Raw genomic sequence first — 20,620 nt, forward strand, 5'->3', positions numbered from 1 at the left:
TTTTAAGAATTTAGGTTACTTTAGTTGTGTGGGATTCTTAAAAGGGAATTATAAATTTGCATTCTAAAATAATCTGTCTGAGAAAGAATTCCACAAACTCACTTAAGCTATCACATCAGAGAAGTATATTATAGGAAAGAAGGCAGGGTTTACCCGGAGGTCAAATTTTATCCCTCCGTGTGAATGGAAAAACCATTATAATAAACAATTACCTGACAACTCTTAAGAGCAACAATGGAATTCTCTACAATCTCAGTACTTGATAATAGGTCTTCTACTACCACCTCAACTTTGTTTATTTTTGAAAGTCACGATGAGTTCATAAATCTTTTCTATATCATGGTACATCTTTTGACAAAGTGGAAGTCTGGGCAATGTTATATGTAACTGTCCATTCTAAATGCTTTCCGCGCATCATTAACCACTTGGTATGACACCGACCAGATAATTAAGACAGGTTTGTTTAATATTCCAAATGAAGGTCTATATGATTATCCATTAATCAAAAGTAAACTTCAAAACCTAGCTGCTAATAAAAGAATCCCTTCTACAACCAGTTTACAATGTAATTATTACTACATATCTGTTCCTGATCTGTGACTTCTCTTTAATGCAGGTCAACTGTTTAAAATTTATAAAGATTTATGCTCATTTAACTATTGCCTGTATAAAATTCACTCCTATATATATTATCTTGAGATAACTCTGATGAACAATTACATAGTGACAGTTTTTCAGTGAAAAGGAAGAAAATATTTCTACACAAAAATTGTAAAAATAATGAGAATTAACTTCAACAGCCATCTGAAAGTGGAAAGAATTTTCTACATTTGCTTTTTATTAACGTCTTGCAGACATACTGGCTTAAAAGCCAACTGAAAAGAATTGTTATTTTCCCTTTTCTTGGGGGTGGCTGCATTGCTCATTCATTCATTCATTCAGCCAATCATTCAGTCATTCCATAAATATATATTGACAATCTACTATGTTCTGGGTATTTACAGAGTGCTAATTATAGAGATGCAGTGATGAAAAAATACAAATCCCTCTCATTATGGAAGGAGAAATGACATTAAACAAGTTCACAAAATTAATTACAGAACTTAAACTGACAATGAGCAATTTCTTAGAAGGGTGTGGGGGAGCCATAGAGCCTGAGGCCCAGGACCCAGCAGCATCTCAGTGCTGGGATCAGACTGACCTGAGTGTGACTTCCGGTTTTCGCATTTACTGGTTACATGACTAGGGGCAAGTTACTTCAGGTCTCTGGGCTTCATTTCCTCTTCAGAGCAGGGATAACAACCACTTCGTAAGCCTGCTGTGAAGATTCCGTGATAAATAGTGCCTGATCTGATCCATGGCAGGTGTTGAATCTATACTAGCTCCTTTCTCTCTTTCTTACATTAACCATTCTCCGAAGCTGTCCAGAACAACCTGATCCTCTGGTGACAGAATGAAGTTCCATGTGCCAAAGTCCTTTTACCCTTCTCTTTGCTTATTCTTTTAAGTTTAACATGTCTCTTAGAGGAGATAATCAATAAATGTTTACAGAACCTCCCATATGACAGGTACCGGAGTCCTGGACTCCATTCCCTCTACCATTTCTAAGCTTCAGAAATTCTGGTGTCAGTGGCTCCTGCTAAGAGACTTGTGTGGTCAAATATACACTCCATGAAAGGACAAATACTGATCTTCACAACCAAGAATGTTAGCAAAACCCCAGAAAAGATAAGCTCCAAAAAGTAATGTGCCCTAGCCCTGAGCCACAACTCAGACCTCAAAAGAGGTTAAGACTGGAATTGTAGGAAAGCCAAGAGAAGAAGGGAAAGAAAAGGACCATCAAAAGCAGCATCTTTCTTGCACCAAGCACTGACCTTGGAACTTTGCATTTATTTATTTATTTATTTTTTGGAACTTTGCATTTAATTCTTCATTTGTTCCTCCCAGTTTTCTTTATTACATAAGGACACTGAGGCTCAGAGAATATAAGTAAGTAGTCCAAGGTCCCCGAGTGGTAGAGCCCGGTGTCTGGCTGTCTCCAAAACTCATGTTCTTTCCACTACAGCAGACTCTATCATATTAACAACCCCATGGTTATTGCTTGTTTCAATTTGCAATGCAGGAATTTAGTCATTTTAAATTAATCCTTGAAAATCACCAAGAGATTAAAATGCAAATTTCAACATGGCTAGAGCTCAATCCTGATTCTATGTCAAAAATCACACAAATTGGTCCTACAAAAGTTCAGATTCTCCTTGGAGGAAAAGCTTTCCTGCTTCACTTCATATTTGAGATGTGAAAAATAATTTTTTCCTCTTTCCTCATGAATATCAAAAGTCAACTGCAGGGAGGCAGGCGGGTATAATGAAAACAAAATGCTTTGGTTCCTTACCAACCTGAGTCACTACACCCCACTTAGGTGCAGACCGTGGGCTGGTAACCTCAGGTCTGTGAGCCCTGGGTCCCTATATATAAAATGGAGCTCACGTCTATCTCTCACAGAGGAGCTGTAAGGATTTAAATGGAACCATGTATGTTAGGAGTCTGGCAGATTGTTTTTATTATTCCCGCTTAGAAACAAACAAGGCCAGCCTTTTACTGATTTGCAAAGGAGGATTTAGGGGACAATGGGTCATACACAGGGAATTGGTTCATTAGTGGCAAAACCAGCAGAGGGAATGCAAATTTTTTTTTAAATGGTGGGGGCAGTGCAGACAGGAATTGGAGCTATGAAGAAGACAGTCCCCCCCCCCCCCCCGCCGCCAAACTATTTCTAACCTCTGTTATGGCAGTTTTGAAAATTAAGAAATTATCAGAACTTTCAGGACCTCATTTTAAGTTCTTAAGGAACTCTCGGTCCTTCAAGTTAAAAAAAAATTAAAATGATGAACCTAACCTAGGCAATAATTGTTGTAACATTATTTATAATAGCAAAACATTAGAAGCAATCTAAATGTCTATTAGTAGGAGTGGCATAGTTAAAACACTGTAGCGATTTCTAGTAAAATATGGCAGATTAAACACAAATATTTTGTCTTTTCTGTCTGATACCATCCCTCCCCAACAACGCCCCAGGGAAAGTCACAGTGAAAGACTTTTAAAAGACATAAACCCCAAAGAACAGGAGAAAAGACATTACTGGAAGAGAGAGGTCAAATTTTTAGAAGCCAGAAAGCAGAAGTTACTAAAGAAATGGTTCTCAACCTGGGTCATGCACCCTCAGGGGACAATGTGGCAATGTCTGGAGACATTCTGGGTTGTCATAACTGGAAGGGGGTGTGCTACCATCATATAGTGAGTAGATCCCAGGAATGTTGCTAACATCCCACAGTGTACAAGACAGTCCCACATGACAAAGAATGATCTGGCCCAACATGTCAACAGTGCCAACTGAGGTTGAAAAACTAAAGGAGGATGACTCGGCAGCCCACAAAGGGCAGAACACGAAAGCTGGGACAGAGGGATAGGACACACGCTTGAGCCCAACTCATACCACAGAACTCCAAAAAGGTTCAGGAAATGGAGACACCCAGAAGCTTTGAAGGCTGGAGGAAAGGTGCCAATAAAAATAAGATTCTTCTCTCCCAGCTCACTCTGCTAGTCAACCAGCCTTCTGAAACTCCTCCAGCAAAAGAAGTGTTTACTTTCTAGAGGAACTGAACCAGAAAGCATGGGAACACCAGGTATAGCTAAGGACAGGGGATAAAGCATTAAGTAAAAAATGGGAGGGGGGCTTAAAGAATACATGCTAAATGTTGATATCCCATAACTCACCACCCTCATTCAGCTTCCAGAATGATAATAAATGAAGCTTATGCTCACTGGCAAAAACAAAAACAAAAAACCTCACTAGTTCCAAAGATAAGATTCTGATACTGACATTCGAAAGCTCCCCACATACAGCCCCTAAGTAACCAGGCCTTTCTGATCCATCATCTCCAGTAAAGGCCACCAGGTAACAAGCCCCATTCATGAACACAGAGCTTCCACTTAGCTTTTTAGTGCCTCCGTCTTAAATAGGGCTGGACAGGCACTTGAGGAAATCCTCTACCATCAAAGATACAGAGTGAAACAAACAGGAGAGAGATAACATGGAGGAAGAAAACATGCAGAAAGAACAAATTTTTAGACCTATGAACGAGTCTCAAAGGGATGAGAAAACATACTGCACTCATGAAACAAGATGCCATTAAACAATGAATAATTTATTGAACAACACCAAAAAGCTCTTAGATACATAAACAATGATAGCAGAAAAAATTCAAAAGGGTGAAATGATTTGTTAAAGAAAGTAGAAAGAAGACTGAAAGAGAGAGATGGAAAATAGAAAAGGAAATTACTGGATCAACACAGGATCCTACCACTGAAGCCCCAGAGAAAGGAGAAAAATAGAGAAGCATCTTTTCAAAGAAATAATGTGACACCATTTCCTGGCTATAAAGGACATGAGTTTCTAGACTGAATGAGCACCAAGTGGCCAGCACAGCAGATGAAAAGGACAATTTCAGAATACCAAAGACAAATAAAGGATCCTAAAAAATAAATCAAGAATCAGAATGGCTTACAACTTCCAAGTTTCAAAAGGAAAACTAGAAGTCAACAGAGCTATGTCTTCAAAATTCTGAAGGCAATTTCCAATCCTACCCAGACTAAAACAGTCATTTTCAGTGATGCAAGGTCCGACCATGTTGCCTCCAACACAATTTTTTTTTTAAAGATTTATTTATTTATTTATTTGTCAGAGAGAGAGACAGCGAGAGAGGGAACACAAGCAGGGGGAGTGGGAGAGGGAGAAATAGGCTTCCCGCGGAGCAGGGAGCCCAATGCGGGGCTCGATCCCAGGACCCTGGGATCATGACCTGAGCCGAAGGCAGACGCTTAATGACTGAGCCCCCAGGAGCCCTGCAACACAATACTTTCTTAGGAAACTACTGGAGAATGTTTCACCAGAATAAGGGAATAAACAAGAAGATGTGAAATCCAGGAACTCCTATTTGACAAAAAGTTATACAAGAAAGAAAATGCAATCATAATTGATCATCTCATCCCACATGCTCACTGAATTGTAAACAATTTAAAAATTTTAAAAATTTTCTGAAGATAGAGGAAAAATGGGGGAGGGAAAACATGTGAGTGAGAAGAAGTTATCTTCTACGGGGGAGAGAGGCTCAGAGGTGGTAAAAGATCTAAACTCTCAACTTCCACAGGAAAATCAATAGGTGATATCTGAAAAGAAAAATTAAGATATAGCGATATGTGCATATTAGTTTAAAACATAGAGAGAAATACTGCAACTGCTAAAATCTTGAAAGTAGCTGCCTCTGGGAAGTGGAAAGTAAGGAGAATCTGAAATTTCCATCAACAATTATGTGGTACTATATGATTTTTTAAGCCATTAATATGTATTACTTTCATAAGAATAGTAATACCATTAAATTAAAAAAATCATTAAAAAAGGATGAAGTAAATCAATATGAACAGGTTTGAGAATACATTTTAAAAAGTGAGTTGCAAAACAATATGATAGTATCATATTTATGTCTAAAGAAATGTCTACAACATACACAGGTACTCACACATATGATACAGTAAATACACAGAGAAAGGTCTGAAAGGTCTGGAAGGACACGCAAACTGGAGGGAGAATGGGACTGGGGTGGGGGAGGGACGACGGTAATTCACTTTTTTCTATATGTACTTTTTATTTAATGTTTTGTACAACAAAGATATTTGAAACATTCATAATACATTGTCATAAAAAAAAGCGCTGATAGAAAGGTATGTATTTGGTATCATCTCCATTGTGTTTTTTAAATTTTTTTTTTTTTAAAGATTTTATTTATTTATTTGAGAGAGAGAGAATGAGAGACAGAGAGCCTGAGAGGGAGGAAGGTCAGAGGGAGAAGCAGACTCCCTGCCGAGCAGGGAGCCTGATGCGGGACTCGATCCTGGGACTCCAGGATCATGACCTGAGCCGAAGGCAGTCGCTTAACCAACTGAGCCATCCAGGCGCCCTCCATTGTGTTTTTTAAAATGTAGCTTCTAAAAATTTTTTTTTTTTATCAAAAGGACTCCTTTATCTCAAACAAAATATAACCTAATTCCCAATTTAAGCAGACAGGAATGAACCTGCAATGAATAAAGCAGGAGCAGGGACCTTGTGCTCTGGTCAGCCAGTCATCCATCCCCCCCAGGCTGTCCAGGGGTCCTAAAGCAACCTCGGGGCTCCAGGCAGCATAGTGTAGAAACTGCTACTATCATAAAGGGGAAAGAAAAACTTGGAATGTGACTTTCTCTGAGATACGGGATTACAAGCAATTTTTCTTTTTCTTTTGTTTAATACATATACATACATACCTTTCCTATAATTTGGAACAGTTTACATAATAATCCATTCCTTAACATGCCTATATAACCACCTAAAACCTCACATACTTGTAGCAGCAAGGTAAAGAGATGGCCAAAAAAGCTTTAATTAATCTTTTCAAGTTATGGTTCTATATTTATATTTCTTATTTCTTAGGTTGACTTCAATCATTTATATTTTTCTGGAAAATTTTATCTTATCTCTATCAAATTTATTGCATAATTTTACGATTATTACTCTTTTCAAAAATTCAGTTTTAAAAAGGTCTTATTTTTCAATTCTACTTTAACAATATTTTCTAATTAAAACTGTAATTAAATGCTTCTAGTTTTGGCTTTTTGATTGCCATTAATTTTTTTTTTTAAGATTTTATTTATTTATTTGACAGAGAGAGACACAGCGAGAGAGGGAACACAAGCAGGGGGAGTGGAAGAGGGAGAAGCAGGCTTCCCGCCGAGCAGGGAGCCTGATGTGGGGCTTGATCCCAGGACCCTGGAATCATGACCTGAGCCGAAGGCAGACGCTTAACGACTGAGCCACCCAGGCGCCCCTAATTTTTTTTTTTTTTTTTTAAGATTTTATTTATTTATTTAGAGACAGAGCACATACAAGTGGGGGAAGGGGCAGAAGGAGAGGGAGAGGGAGGATTCCAAGCAGACTCCACACTGAGCTTGAAGCCTGACACGGGGCTCAACCCCATGACCCTGAGATCACGACCTGAGCTGAAATCAAGAGTCAGATGCTTAACCGAATGAGCCACCCAGGCACCCCTCATTTTCCAGCTTCTTGAACTGAAAGTCAAGTTCATTATTTTCTCAGTTTCTTATTTATAATAAAAGCATTAGAAGCTATCAGTTTCCCCCTGAGTGTAGTTTTGGCTGAATCCCTTAGGTTTTTGTTGTTTAGTGTTCTCGTTGTCATTAATGTCTAAACAATACACAATTTCAATGTTTTATCCCCTTTGACACCAACCACTATTTCAAGTAGACAAATATTTTTAAAACCTTTATCATTAATTTCTAGTCTTATTTCATTGCCATGAAAAGATTGGCCTGTAAGACTTTTTTTCTATTTTAGAATTTTCAGTGATCTGGTACATAGCCAATTTTTATAATTGTTCATGGCATTTGCAAATAATCCTTCAACAAAACGCCTTTTGCTATTTGTCCATGGTATGCCCCTACTTCTGCTCTCCACTGGATCTGGGTTCCTCCATTATCTACTCCTTATTGACTGCTAAGTATCGGTAATCATCTCCTTTATGTTGTAGAAATTCCTCATATTTTTTGGCTCATGGCAGCTGCTTCTGGAATTATAAGAACATTCTTCTCCTTAATTTTATTGTTCTTTTGTCATTTCCATGGAATTTTTTTGGAGATGAAGGGCAAAATAATGGGCTCAAAGTATAGCATAGTACGTGAGAGCTCAGTCTCTAAAACCAGAAAGACCAATGTCTGAATTCTAATCCTACCACTTCTTTGCTGCAGGACCTTGAATATGTTACTTAAATTCTCAGGGCCTGTTTCTAGATATAAAATAGTAATTACAATAGTTGCACCTAAGTTTGTCAAAAGAGGTCAGTGAGAAAATGCAGGTACCTACTGAATCCATCATCTGACAAGCAGCTGTACATAGTAACATTAGCTATTGTTGCTGAAATGGGGTCTATGCTCCAAAGTTTTTATTACTTAATGTAAACAAAAAGGAAGCAGTATTTTCCACCAGAGCCTCATCATAAACATTATGGATATATTTGACAATCCCAACTAAGATAGTTATCTAACAACTTATAGTCTAACTTCATTAAGAACACATGATTACTTGAGCAACATTTATAATTTGTGAGCTCTATAGACAACATGTAAAAGAATTTCCTTTCTGTGAGTCTGTAATGATTACAAAGAAATACACCACTTACTCCAGTACTTTAAAAAAATAACCAGGTATATACCTAAAATAATTAAAAGCAGGGACCTGAACAGATGTTTGTACACCAATGTGCATAGCAGCATTATTCACAATAGCCAAAATGTAGAAAACTCATATGTCCATCAGTGGAGGAGCAAAATGGAGTATGTATATACATACAATGGAATATTATTCCGTCTTAAAAAGGAAGGAAATGCTGAGACATGTTATAACATGGATAAACCACAAAGGCATGATGCTAAATTAAATAACCAAGACACAAAAGGACAAATATTGTATGGTTCTACTTATATTAGGTAACTAATCAAATTCATAAAGAGAGACTCTGAAAGAATAGTGGTTGCCAAGGGATGGGAGGAGGGCGTAAATGGGGAGTTGTTTTTTAATGGGTACAGAGTTTCAGTTGGGAAAGATGAAAAAGTCCTGCTGATGATGACTGCACAACAATGTGAATATAGTTCACCAATGAAATGTACATTTAAAGATAGTTAAAATGGTAAATTCGATATTATATATATATATTTTGCCACAATTTTAAAAAAGTAATCAAGTGCCTACACAGTGGTGAATCTATATTTAATTCTACATAGTACTACTTATAATCTGAGTAAAACATTTTGAAAATGTGTCTAAAGGCTAGATACATAATTCAGCTTGTTCAGAGGGCAAACATTAACCTCTGCTCCCTCAGACTCATGTTCACTACCCTTAAATCTTTAAGAGGTGTGGGGGGGCGGTCTTCACACTAATACCCACAAATACTTTCTTTTACACTCTTAAAAGTGGATATAGAAATGTAGTATAATTCTACTTAAGTAAATCTATCCTAATAAAGAAATCTTTATAGAAAAGTTCTTTCTATAGAAACATTTTATTTACAACAGCAAAAACTAAAAACCACCTAAATGCACAACAGTGAAGGGAGAGCTAAGTAAATTACAAAGCAAATGGAATATTACACAGCTAACAAATAGGATTCTATGAATGAGATGGAAAAATGCATATGTGATCAGTGATTTTAACTATGTAAAAAAAATACATTCTAAAAAGACTAAAATGAGACATCAACATGTTAATAGGTGATTACCTTTGAGAAGTATAAGTAATGATCCCTCTTTATACTTTTTCTGCTTTTCAAATATTCTATTTGTTTTTGCTTTTGTAATGCATTATTTTTATAATGGGAAAATATATCCTTTTCTTTTAAATGTAAATAAAAGATAAAGAAGAATAAAAATTTAATCTCCCCCCCCCCCCCAAGTACTCACATTCTCGGGTATGCTGGGAAGTTCTCTAGTATCAGGCACAGTAAAATAAGAATGCTGGAAAAGAAAAGCAAAAGCTATTTACTTTTGCAAAAATATGCAACAAGCACATTATTCAGAAATCAGGTAAATGATCTGAAGGTAATTCCTCACTCAGATGAGGAAACAGAGGTTCACTCACAGGAAATGACTATAGAGTATTTTCTTTGGATAATGCTGGATTACAGCCAGACACATTAAGTCACCAGTTTGGTAGACGGAATTCTTTTCTATGAGAGATGAACTTCTTTTGGAGATATTAAATGAACAGCTCAAAGAGGTTAAAGGCTAAATTTCCCTACAATGTTTGCACATTTCTGAACACATGAAAGCTGCAGGCTTCATAATTTATTGTTCAATGAGGCAAGTGGACTTGAGGGACCAAGTATCACTAAGTTCACTCGGCAATAGCCTTACCAACCAAACCTGCCATTTCATTTTAGCATCTGAGATTATATCCATATACAAGCTGCGGGCAAAATCTGCCCCAAAGGCCCAAGTGATGTTAAGGACAGCTCCAACTGAAGGACTGCTGCACTGAGACCACTACAGATGGCTAAGAGTGAGAATTCTGTCCCCTAAGCATGCTCTGCAAAGAAGCCTCCTGACTTCTAGTGTAATCTCCAGTGAAGGGAGTGGGAGACTCAATGGAGCTGAAAACCTGACCTGTTCAAAGAACTTTCAAGGAGGCATCCCGATGTATGTAACGAGCACATGTCCCTGAGTTAAATGACAACAGGCTGGACTGATGACACCTCCTCTGAACTATTAAAGACTCAGAGGACAATGGCAAGCAGGAATGGCGAGTCTGGTGCTGGCCAATTAAAGATGGGATTGTGCAAAGGGCAGGAAAGGTCACAGCAGAGAAGGTCAGCTTAGCCATGGCCTAAGTTCAAACCTGGACCCCCAAGTGACATTTCAGGAAGTCCCTCCCCTCCATGCTTAGATAATTGCAAAATAAGTAGGTCTCAAGAAGAATGAGTTGTACAGACTTCTTGAAATGAAAAGCTGGGGGACAACCGCAGTAATGACAATAACAACAGTAATAGTATGAGCTACTTGCCTACTATTCAACAGATATCGACCTGCTACATGGAAAGCTTGATGCCAGATATTTGTATCAGTATTATCTTTAACTTCCCTAATTTTAAGATACATATTATCTCCATATTACAAATGGGTAAACTGAGGCTTAGGGCTCTAAGGTCATAAAGCTAGCAGGTGATAGGAACTGAAACCAGGTCTGCAAGAATCCTATGCTCTTCCCACTAAAACAGCTTGCAATACCTACACTTCTTATGAACAAATTATAGCTAAAGCCACTTGAACTGAAATAAACTAAAAAGTAAAAACAAAAAACATTACGAAAAGACCACTTAAAAAACAAAACAAAACCCTCCACAAAGCATCATTCCAAAAACCGTGTGTCTGTGCCAAAATATTACCCATGAAGTATTAACAGTAGAGATTCTGTAGCATGAAAACTAGTTAACAATTGATTCAACTTAACAATGATTAAAATAGCAAAAGTAAAATACAAGGTTAAATGTGATGCCACGAGATACCAACTTCTATATGAAATGGCTATAGAAGGGGGTCCCAGGAAATGTTTGGTAATGGACATCCACGGATGATGGAGTGACAACGTAATGGCCTGCACAGTGAGGAAGAAAACTCAAGGGCCACAGAGTCACCACTTCCTAGCTATGTGATCTCAGGCAACCTCACTTAACAGCTCAGAACCTCAGTTGTGAACCTGTATATGGGAATTGTAAATATCTACTTCAAAACTGTTAGGAAGAATAAATGTTACAGATGTGAAGTGCCTAGCATTCCACGAACGATATTTTAATAGAAAATTATTATTATTGCTCGACTGCTAGTTTACATTTCTATTTTTCTCAATCACCTGTATCAGACACACAGAAGTATTCTGTTCTGAAGACACAAAGTCAAGGACTGTCATTTTTCCACATTTCAGACTTTATAAACTAGATGAGATTCACCCTTCAAAATCAGAAATGCAACATGGAGAGAATCCCTCATGAACAGGAAAGAAACATATATCTGCCTTTACAGATGCAGTGGGTTGTAAATAGTGAGGCATCACAATTCCAAAACCAAGTCATCCCCAGGCTGTCCTTTGAGATTCCGTCTTGCTCCATCACCCATGAAATGCTGGGACCAGAGGAGGTCAGAAACATTCCTAGGAACCACTGGCACGAAACAGCTGCACCTCCTCCCCCCAACAGTTTCTCCTCCTGCCCCTGGGATGGCTTGTCCTTGAGGCCTGGCAGCCACTCAGGGGAAGGAGTGGCCCTGCCTCCCCAGCAGCTGGTGACCCAGCCAGGCTACTCCACAGCTTACCTGTCGGATGTCATTACAGACTGAAGCAGAGAGATCAAGCTGATTTAGGAAAAGGGACAGAGACAAAGGCAAGGTTGTTTAGCTATCTGGCAATGACCTGGGCAGGTTTAAAGCTTGTTTCTTCATCTTTTCCAGGCAGTCTTCCCTACGAGAATTTCTCTAAGATTCTTTTCCTTCCTGTGCTCTATTAAAATGAGCAAAAACCTCTAGAAGTTCCTTCTTTGCTCCCTTTTTTTCAACACCCATGGCCTAGTAGAAAGAACACAGGCTTGGAAGTTAGCCCTGGGTTTGAAAGACCCGAACTTCTCACTTATTAACCACATAGCCTTGGGTGAGCAAGTACCTTTTTTCCTCTCTAAGCCTCATCTATAGGATGACAACACTACTATCTGTTTTGCAGAGTTGTTTTGAGCACGAGGGATGCACACTTGGCAGAAATTAAGAGCTTAATGAATAGAAGATCTATTATTAGTTACTGGTAGTAATACTGCTTTCAATTTGCTCATCATAAAAAAAAAACCTGTAAGATATGTTCATTTTCTTTATGAGGGCAAATACTAAGATACTAACCACTAAATATCAACACTGTACCTACTTCTGGAGAGGATGAAAGATAAAACTTTCCATTATTTTAAAAATCTATCTATTTATCTATCTATCTATCCATCTATCTAACTATCCATCTATCTATCAAAAGGCAGACTGCCACATACAACACCTCATTTGCATGTGTCTAGAGTCTTGGAAGCCTGACTACCCTACATTCTCCTACAACTAGACCCTGAGAGCTTGTTTGGAGGTTCTAACAGGGGAGTACAGCTACTCATATACCCTTGACTGAAGAACGGTCCTCCTCTATCAGAGAAGGTTGTCCTCTTTGAGCACACAGCTTCAGGAGGGATGTACATGGATGGTGAGGGAGGAAGGGGACACCTGTCTAGGCAGCCAGATCAGCCAGATCAATGGGGTGACAGATGTCACAGCCAGATCACCCTCACATCCAATAAAACTTTTTAAACATTCAGGGGAGCCTGGGTGGCTCAGTCAGTTAAGCGTCTGACTCTTGATCTCAGGGTCTTGAGATCAAGCCCTGCACTAGGCTCCATGCTCAGTATGGAGTCTGCTTGAGATTCTCTCTCTCTCTCCCTCTGCCCCTCCCCCACACCCTGTGCTCATGCACTCTCTCTCTCAAAAGAAATTAAATCTTAAAAAAAAAAAAAAAAAAAAAAACAACTTTTTAAACATTCAGCTCTCACAACATAGGGAAAACAGCCCCTGCATAATCAAGAGCTGGCCTAAGGGTGTCCACCTGAGAATTCTGATGAAGGTGGTGACAAGGGCTTGACCTAGAGAATTAGAGAATTCCAGTAACTGAGATATGAAAAAGATCACCTACGCCTCTTTTGATGCGTTATCCGATCAATGAGGAACTCAAGGCCCACAAGGTCAAAGGTTTTAATTAAGATCACTCAGGTCACTGGCGAAACTACAGCTAGGACTGAAACTTCCCAGTTCAGAGGGTTTTCCACCCAGCACACTATATATCATGTAGCAGGTATTTAAAAGAGTTTAAAAAAACAATTATTACTGTAGGTTAGGAACTAGGCTAGGCTCTCTCCTTCCCTGTCCTTGAGGGATTTACAGCCCAGTGGCCAAGATAGGAAAGCAGATGTGGTATGACTAAGCACTGCGACATGTGCAAGATGCTTGGGGCAAAGAAGAAAACCTTGACTAAGTCTTGGGGAAGGGGGCCCAGGGGAGGATTTCTCTGGAAATAAAATCCAAGGTGTGTTCTGAAGGATGAATGTAAGCCAGCTTGGTAAAGAGGAGAGAGGCAGTGTTGACGGTTCAGGGGCGACAGGATGGGCAAAGAGGCATGCACAACAGTGCTGGGGGGCAAAGCATGAGGCAGGGAGCCCCAGGATGGGGGCTGAGGAGGCAGGTAGGGGCCATTCCAAGCCCAGCACCTGCCATCTAGGAGATGCTAGTGATGGGATGACAACCAGGAAGAAAGGAGCCTGGGGACATTTGGGACCCATTCCTTATCGGAATCCCAGAGAAAGGAAGAAATTGAACTCCCTGGCCTGTCTTGAGTCCAGATGTTTCAGAGTATTCAGAGGTAGCGCTGGGGAAGGTGCAGATGACAAAAGACGATCTTGTTCGGCTAACTCCGCCTCACTGTTAATAATGAAATGGTTTCTCGGTGATCGCTAATTTTCTGCCCCCACTTACCACGCTGAGATGAACAGACACTCCTGGGTCAGGAATGGGAAGTTTGTGCAGAGTTTCAAGAAGCTCATTCCACTGATTCTCCTGAAAGAAATAAAAGGCCTAAGTAACAAAAGCAAGGCTGAGCCCTTAGTCAGAGGCCTGCAGGGAGGTCTGGGCACACAGTGAGCCGGAGGCCCTCATGATGAAGGGGGCTGGGGAGGGGCTGGCCCCAGTACAGAAATAGGCTTGATATTCAAGTAGGGTTGGACAAAAGACACTGCTTATGGCTCAATATAAGAGCCAAATAGATCCTCCCACACCAAGTTTGACATTTTCTGAGTGAGACACCTACCATGACCGCCTTTTATGGATCATATACCATAAGCTCGCAGCAAACCTATCCTCTCAACTCCATAGCAACAACTTTTAAATGCAAACAATTCTAGCTTACAGGGCGGGGGTGGTTGGGAGAAATAACGATGACACTCTAGATCTTGTCTTCATCATCATTACCCTCAATTAATTTTATTGAGTGTTCACTCGATACACACAGCAGCATCCAATTATGGAAAGTTAAAATGAACTACATACAGCAGCATGCAATATAGTATGGTGGCTGTGCATTTTAATTAGTGAAATTGAGCCACAGAATGAAATACAAAGCAGTACAAATTATTCGATTGAAAACAGATTCACTTTTAAAATGCTCAAAAGAACGCTGCTTACAGAATTATGCAAAAGCCATTTCTCCCACCCTGTGGAATTGTCTGTGCTAATATAAAAGTATTACGCTTACATGTGTTTCCATTTATCTGTCTGATGCTCAGGACTATCCCACTTCACAGACTGAAAACTGAGGCTCTGAAGGCTGAAACAACTGGACTCAGATCAGCCAGTTAGTAAGTTGCACAGCCAGGAGCTACACACAGGTTTTCTGTGTTTGAGCCCAGAGACCTCTCCACTGCTTCACAGCAGTATTGGGTCATTAATTTAAAGGACAGGCAAAAAGAGGATGAGTGCAGATTAAAAACCTGCTTCAATCTGAACTCTGATCATTCAAGTTTCTCACGGAGGAATGAACATGTGTGCATGTGCACACATGTTTAATTTTGCTCTGAAACAATCTCAAATTTACATAATTATAGAACAGCAATTTTCTATTTCCCTAACTACTTAACAGTGAGTTACTGACATTATGTTCCATCATCCATAAATACAAAGGACATTTTCCGGTACAACCACAACTAATCATCAAAATCAGGAAATTAACACTGATAGAACATTATCATCAAATCCTCAGATCCCTTCAAGTTTTATCAATTGTGCCCATAATGTCCTTGGATAGCAAAATAATCCAGCTCAGAATCACATGTTGCCTTTAGTTATGAATCTCTGGTCTTCATCAGTCTGGAACAGGTCCCCAGTCTTTCCCAGATTTGTAGGCACCTGACAGTGAGACCAGCCATTTTGTGGAATAATTCTCCATTGTCTGATGTTTTCTATTGATTCAGACTTCAATTCATTCCATTACTCATGATGTTCACTTTGATCATTTGATTAATTCATCTGAAGTCTCTACTGTGAAGGTATTCATTCTCCCTTTGTCTTTAGCAAGCATTTGGTGGAGTGATACTTTATGTAAACATCCCCTTCCTCAAACTTTTAACTTACCTATTTACTTATTTATATCGGTAAGCACACATGGTTTCCTGTTTTATTCAATGGCTATACGCCTTTGCTATCGTTATTTGTTTTAATGCTCAAATTGTCCCAGATTGGACCAGTGGGAAGCCCTCAACCACTTCAAGTTCACTTCTGTGTCTTTCTGACATGTCCCCATCATGTTTTAAGCACTTCCTTTGAACACTTTTTGGCACAAAAAGATATCAGGCTCATTTTATACTTTCCCTGCCCTGGCCCTAGAATTAGACATTTCTTCAGAGAGCCCTGGCTCCTTTTAGTGGAAAATGTTATTTAGAAACCACGATTTGCCTACTAGGTGTGCTCATTGCTACCTGGGTACTGCTAACCCCAGACTCTTTTAGTGGTTAGAGCCAGAAAATATACTACGCACGCAGACACCCACAATAGACGCATCTTTACTGAATCCCGTATCACATATTTTGTTCATGCTAATGGCTCTAATTCCAATCCAACATAGGAATCCTTCTAGTTTCCTTCCTTTTCATATTTGTAACTAAATTCTATAGAAATGAAGAATCAATCCTATTTTCTTAATATATTTACTTATTTGTATGTAACCAATCTTTTATGACTGACCCTATCCACCCAGGAGCCCTCCTTGCCCTGCTTGAATAGGGATATCCAATGCTAGGCTGCTACTGTCCACTCCTCCCCAACAAGAATGCCTTCGCCACCCCAGGCTCCAATACCCCAGTGCTCGACCACTGCAGCCCCCTTTTCCTTGTGGATCCTTCTAGATCCTCCTAGAGTTCTGATATCTGGTGCCAAGCCATTGCCAATACTACCGCATGCACATAAACAACCGCTTTGTCCCTCAGGCTCCAACACCCTCAGCCAGGCTGCTCTCCAGCTCAGATGCCCTCTTCAACCCCTGCCAGTTCTTCCATAGGGATGTCCTCAATGCCCCATCCATGGTCTGATAACCATGGTGGATCCATGACCCAGACAGACACCCCCATCATGTATCTTAGGCTCCAACACTCCACTCTGAGCTATCATGGTCACTACCAACCCCCACACCCCCCAACTGAAGCCTACCATACCCAAAGACTTCTGGACTTGGGGAGGGGATTCTGTTTTTTTAATAAAAGCTCTTTCCTCCTGTTCTAATCTGATGACCCACACCCTGCCAACAAGTAAGGCAGTTGTAGACAGATTTCCTATCATTTGTGTCGTAATTCCTTTAACCAGAAAAAGAATTAATAGAAAGAGTACTGGGTACGGGGGAAACAGACTCCACTAAAACACATCACTGATCTCAACTCTTCAATACTCCAAGAGGCAGGGTCCTTCCTGGGGCAATGGTCCAGAGGACCCGTGCACCAATTTTACGGGATAATAATCCTATCTTCCCTATGCATAGCTGTACAGACCTAAGCTTTTCTGTACCACAAGACATGTTTTTAAAAGTCTACTATGTTTTGACTAGAGCATTAATATGGAAGAAAAAAATATGTGAGCCAATCTCCAATTCTAAGACTGTTAAGAGCCTACGTGTGATGCAATTCTATTTACTAAAGATATCCTTCAAGTTTGAGTGAAAACCTGAATGTTTGACTAAAGTGAATTGTGAACATAAACTGATGAACAGACGCAAGGTGGCCTCTGAATTCATTCATCAAAGAAAAAAATCACTTCAAAGAATAAATCACTTCCTTCATGACAAAATTCCCAGATACCTAAGCATCCTCTGAGAGTGAGTGTAGTGACCTAGGGAGCCATTTCTATTAGTTATTCCTTCCGATTATTGTGGCCTCTGGAATACATTGCTGGTAAGTAAATCTTACTTGAAGGAAAGATTTCTCCATTATACACGTTTTCCACTTCTTCTCCAAAGCAGCATTTCCTCAAGTATGTTCTAGGAAACACTGGTATCTCAGAATATTAATATTTGTCCTGGAATAAAAAGGGTTTGGGGCCAAACAAGATGGGAAGCATGGAATAACACGTTTCTCCATGGCAGGACCTTCTCAGAGCCACTAGGACATGAATCTTAAGGAGACAAAAATGAAACACAACCTTCCTTCTCCCCAGCCCCAATATTACTGAACTATGGCACCCTTTTTTTTTTTAATGGATCTAATGTTCTGTAGAAAGTATGAGGAGAAAAAAATTTCTGTAACATTTAATAATAATGTATCATCAATTAAAAATATTAGGCCATTTACAAAAAGGAAAATTTAAGGAATTATATATATGGACAAATATTCAACTACTCATAAAGAAATGCAATTAAAACAATGAGACTGTTCACTTGTCAAATAAACAACAAATTCAACAAATGGTACTGGCGAGAGTATGGTGAGCCAGGCACTCCTGTACATTCCTAGTAAAGGGCATCTTTTAAGAAAACAGTACAAATTCTTCTGGAAAACAGTTCGGCAAATTTTTTTAAATGTTTATGTCCACTGCCCTAAAAAAATGGCCCCTCTGAGATTCTCCTCTTAAGGAAATACTCCAAAAAGAAGAAAATGCTTTATGTTCAAAGATGCTAATAGCTACAACTACAGTGGGAAAAAAAATCCCAAATAATGAAAACTCCCAACAGGGCCACCTGGGTGGCACAGTCGTTTAAGCGTCCAACTCTTGATTTCGGCTTAGGTCATGGTCACAGGGCCACGAGACTGAGCCCTGCATCGGGCTCCATGCTCGGTGGGGAGTCTGCTTCTCTCTCTCTCTCTCTCTGCCCCTCCCCCACTTTGTATGTGCACGGGTGCGCATATGTTCTCTAAAATAAATAAATAAATCTTAAAAAAAAAAAAAAAGAAAAAGAAACAACTTCCAACAACAGGGAAATGTTTCTAAGGTCCATAATAAAATGCTATGCACCCATGAAAAATATTCCACTGTTTTTACTTGCCTGGGGAAATGCTTCTGTTACTATAGCACCTGAAAAATGTGAGCTATGAAAGTCTAAATACAGCTCCAGTTGACCCTTGACATCCATGGAAGACACTTTAGCATATCATTTCTTCCAAAAGTACAGTAAAATAGAGCTAACTTTTTAAGTAATTTTTCAGACCCTTAAAAAAATTACTGAAAGTGCACAACAAAGCCTTACTGAAAGGGGAACTTGGGACAGGTGGCTAGGTCACCTGCTAGTTAAGTGTTTTACTCGCAAATCGAGCTTTGCAGCATGACATGAGCAATTCAAATTTGTGCCTCAGCAAAATTATAATTTAATACATGTCATGAACTTCCAGGGCTGCTTGGGAATATCAGCTATCAGATATCAGAATATTAACTCTGAATGCTAAGGGTCTAACTTATTATGCCTTTAACTGCAAAAGTAAAGGAAGAAAACATCCCCAAATACTAGCGATTGTTATTTTTGGGAAGGGGGAAGGGGGAACATATCAGGAGTGATTTTTCTCATCCTTCCTATTTGCGAATATCTGAAACTTTCTATAATGGGCATGAGTTACTTTTTTGGTAAACATTTTGGTGAAATATAAGGCATGTATTACTTTAATGATCAAAAAAGTTAAAGTTACTTGCTAAAAAGAATAAAATACAAGGTAAATACCTGGCCCTTTGTCGTGTAATCCGCCAAGATGTTAAGCAGCTTATAAAATACTTCGAACCAGGGAAGATAGCTGGGGAAAGAAGAGGAGAAACATGAAATATTAGTATGCAGGTCAAAAACTTTAACCAGGAGCTAATTCAAGACTGGTACATTTCAGTTCTTCCTCTACACCCTGAAGAGTCTTCCTGTTATAGGCTGCTGGAAACACAGACTGGTAGAATGCTAATTATTTCTGGGATTTTAAAAAATTGCCTGTGTAAGGCGGAGGATTGAATATCCATTATAAATTATTCCCATGCCTCAGAGCTAGAACAGGTTCATAGAGAAGAAATTCAAAGCCGACTCTGCAATCAGGAACCATCTCTGAATAGCGCCCCCAGGTCTCTCCCACCACACCCACCCTTTCCAGGAAGTTTCTGTGCAAGTCCCTCATGATTGGACACACACAGCCACACACTCACACATACAGCACTTTCCCTGCTGCTGTCCGCAAGGTGTCCCAAAGGCCCCATGTCATACTGTGCATCAAACATCCCACCTGTACCGCACCCCTTCTAGACTACTGCAGGACGAGCTCTAACTCTCTGTCCTCACTGCAGTCTACTGGGTCCTGACCATGGCACCCCTTCACTCTGAGGACAGTCTGGTCCTGACCTCACCCTAGCCTCTCTCTGGGGGGCTTCAAGAATAATCTTTCTAAAATGCACATCTAAGTGGCCCACAGATCCAGTTCCTGCAGTGGTGCCCCATCACTAATGGACTTCTTAGGATGGCGTTGGAGGCTCTTCGTTGTCAGGTCCCCTACTGGCTGCCCGCTCTACTTCCCCACGTGCATTCTTCTCTCACTGCAGCCTCCCTCCCAGAATGGCCAGGCATCCTCAAGCCTGCCCGAGCTTGCATACACTTGGCCCTTTTCTCCCTCTGACCTTCCTGGTCTAGGCTAGCTTATTTCCACTCATCCTCCTAACGGTCCTCTGTAAGCTCCCCATCCCCGCCCCTCACGCCCTAATTCCCTCTTCTCTGTGCTGCCCTGGTCACATGCATACTCCCGTTAGAACATTCCACACACCATGTGGCACTCAATGGTGTGTCTGTTTTGCTAACAGACTGTGCATAGAGAAGGAAGGATCTCATCTTTCTTCACTTTGTCTTCCCGGGGCCAAGCCTGGAGCCCGGCATACCGTCAGTGCTCGGTGTTGACGGAACAAACAC

The 20,620-nt window shown here is 40.0% G+C and overlaps 1 protein-coding gene across 20 annotated transcripts in view; it reads right to left on the reverse strand.

Annotated features, from left to right (window-relative positions):
• Positions 1-20,620, reverse strand: part of DENND1A (DENN domain containing 1A) — a 501,269-nt gene that overhangs the window by 243,694 nt on the left and 236,955 nt on the right. For all 20 annotated transcript variants that reach the window (XM_054509412.2, XM_064579581.1, XM_045883119.3 and 17 more), the window contains 3 exons: positions 19,409-19,478; positions 14,200-14,280; positions 9,565-9,618 (listed from right to left, as the gene is read on the reverse strand). In XM_054509412.2, the coding sequence (XP_054365387.1) occupies positions 9,565-9,618; positions 14,200-14,280; positions 19,409-19,478 (205 nt within the window). The remainder of the gene's footprint in view (positions 1-9,564; positions 9,619-14,199; positions 14,281-19,408; positions 19,479-20,620) is intronic.

This window comes from Mirounga angustirostris, unplaced genomic scaffold (assembly GCF_029215605.1).
Source record: "Mirounga angustirostris isolate CCGP_5_RB_7025 unplaced genomic scaffold, mMirAng1.0.hap1 SCAF_15, whole genome shotgun sequence".
Classification (NCBI taxonomy): domain Eukaryota; kingdom Metazoa; phylum Chordata; class Mammalia; order Carnivora; family Phocidae; genus Mirounga; species Mirounga angustirostris.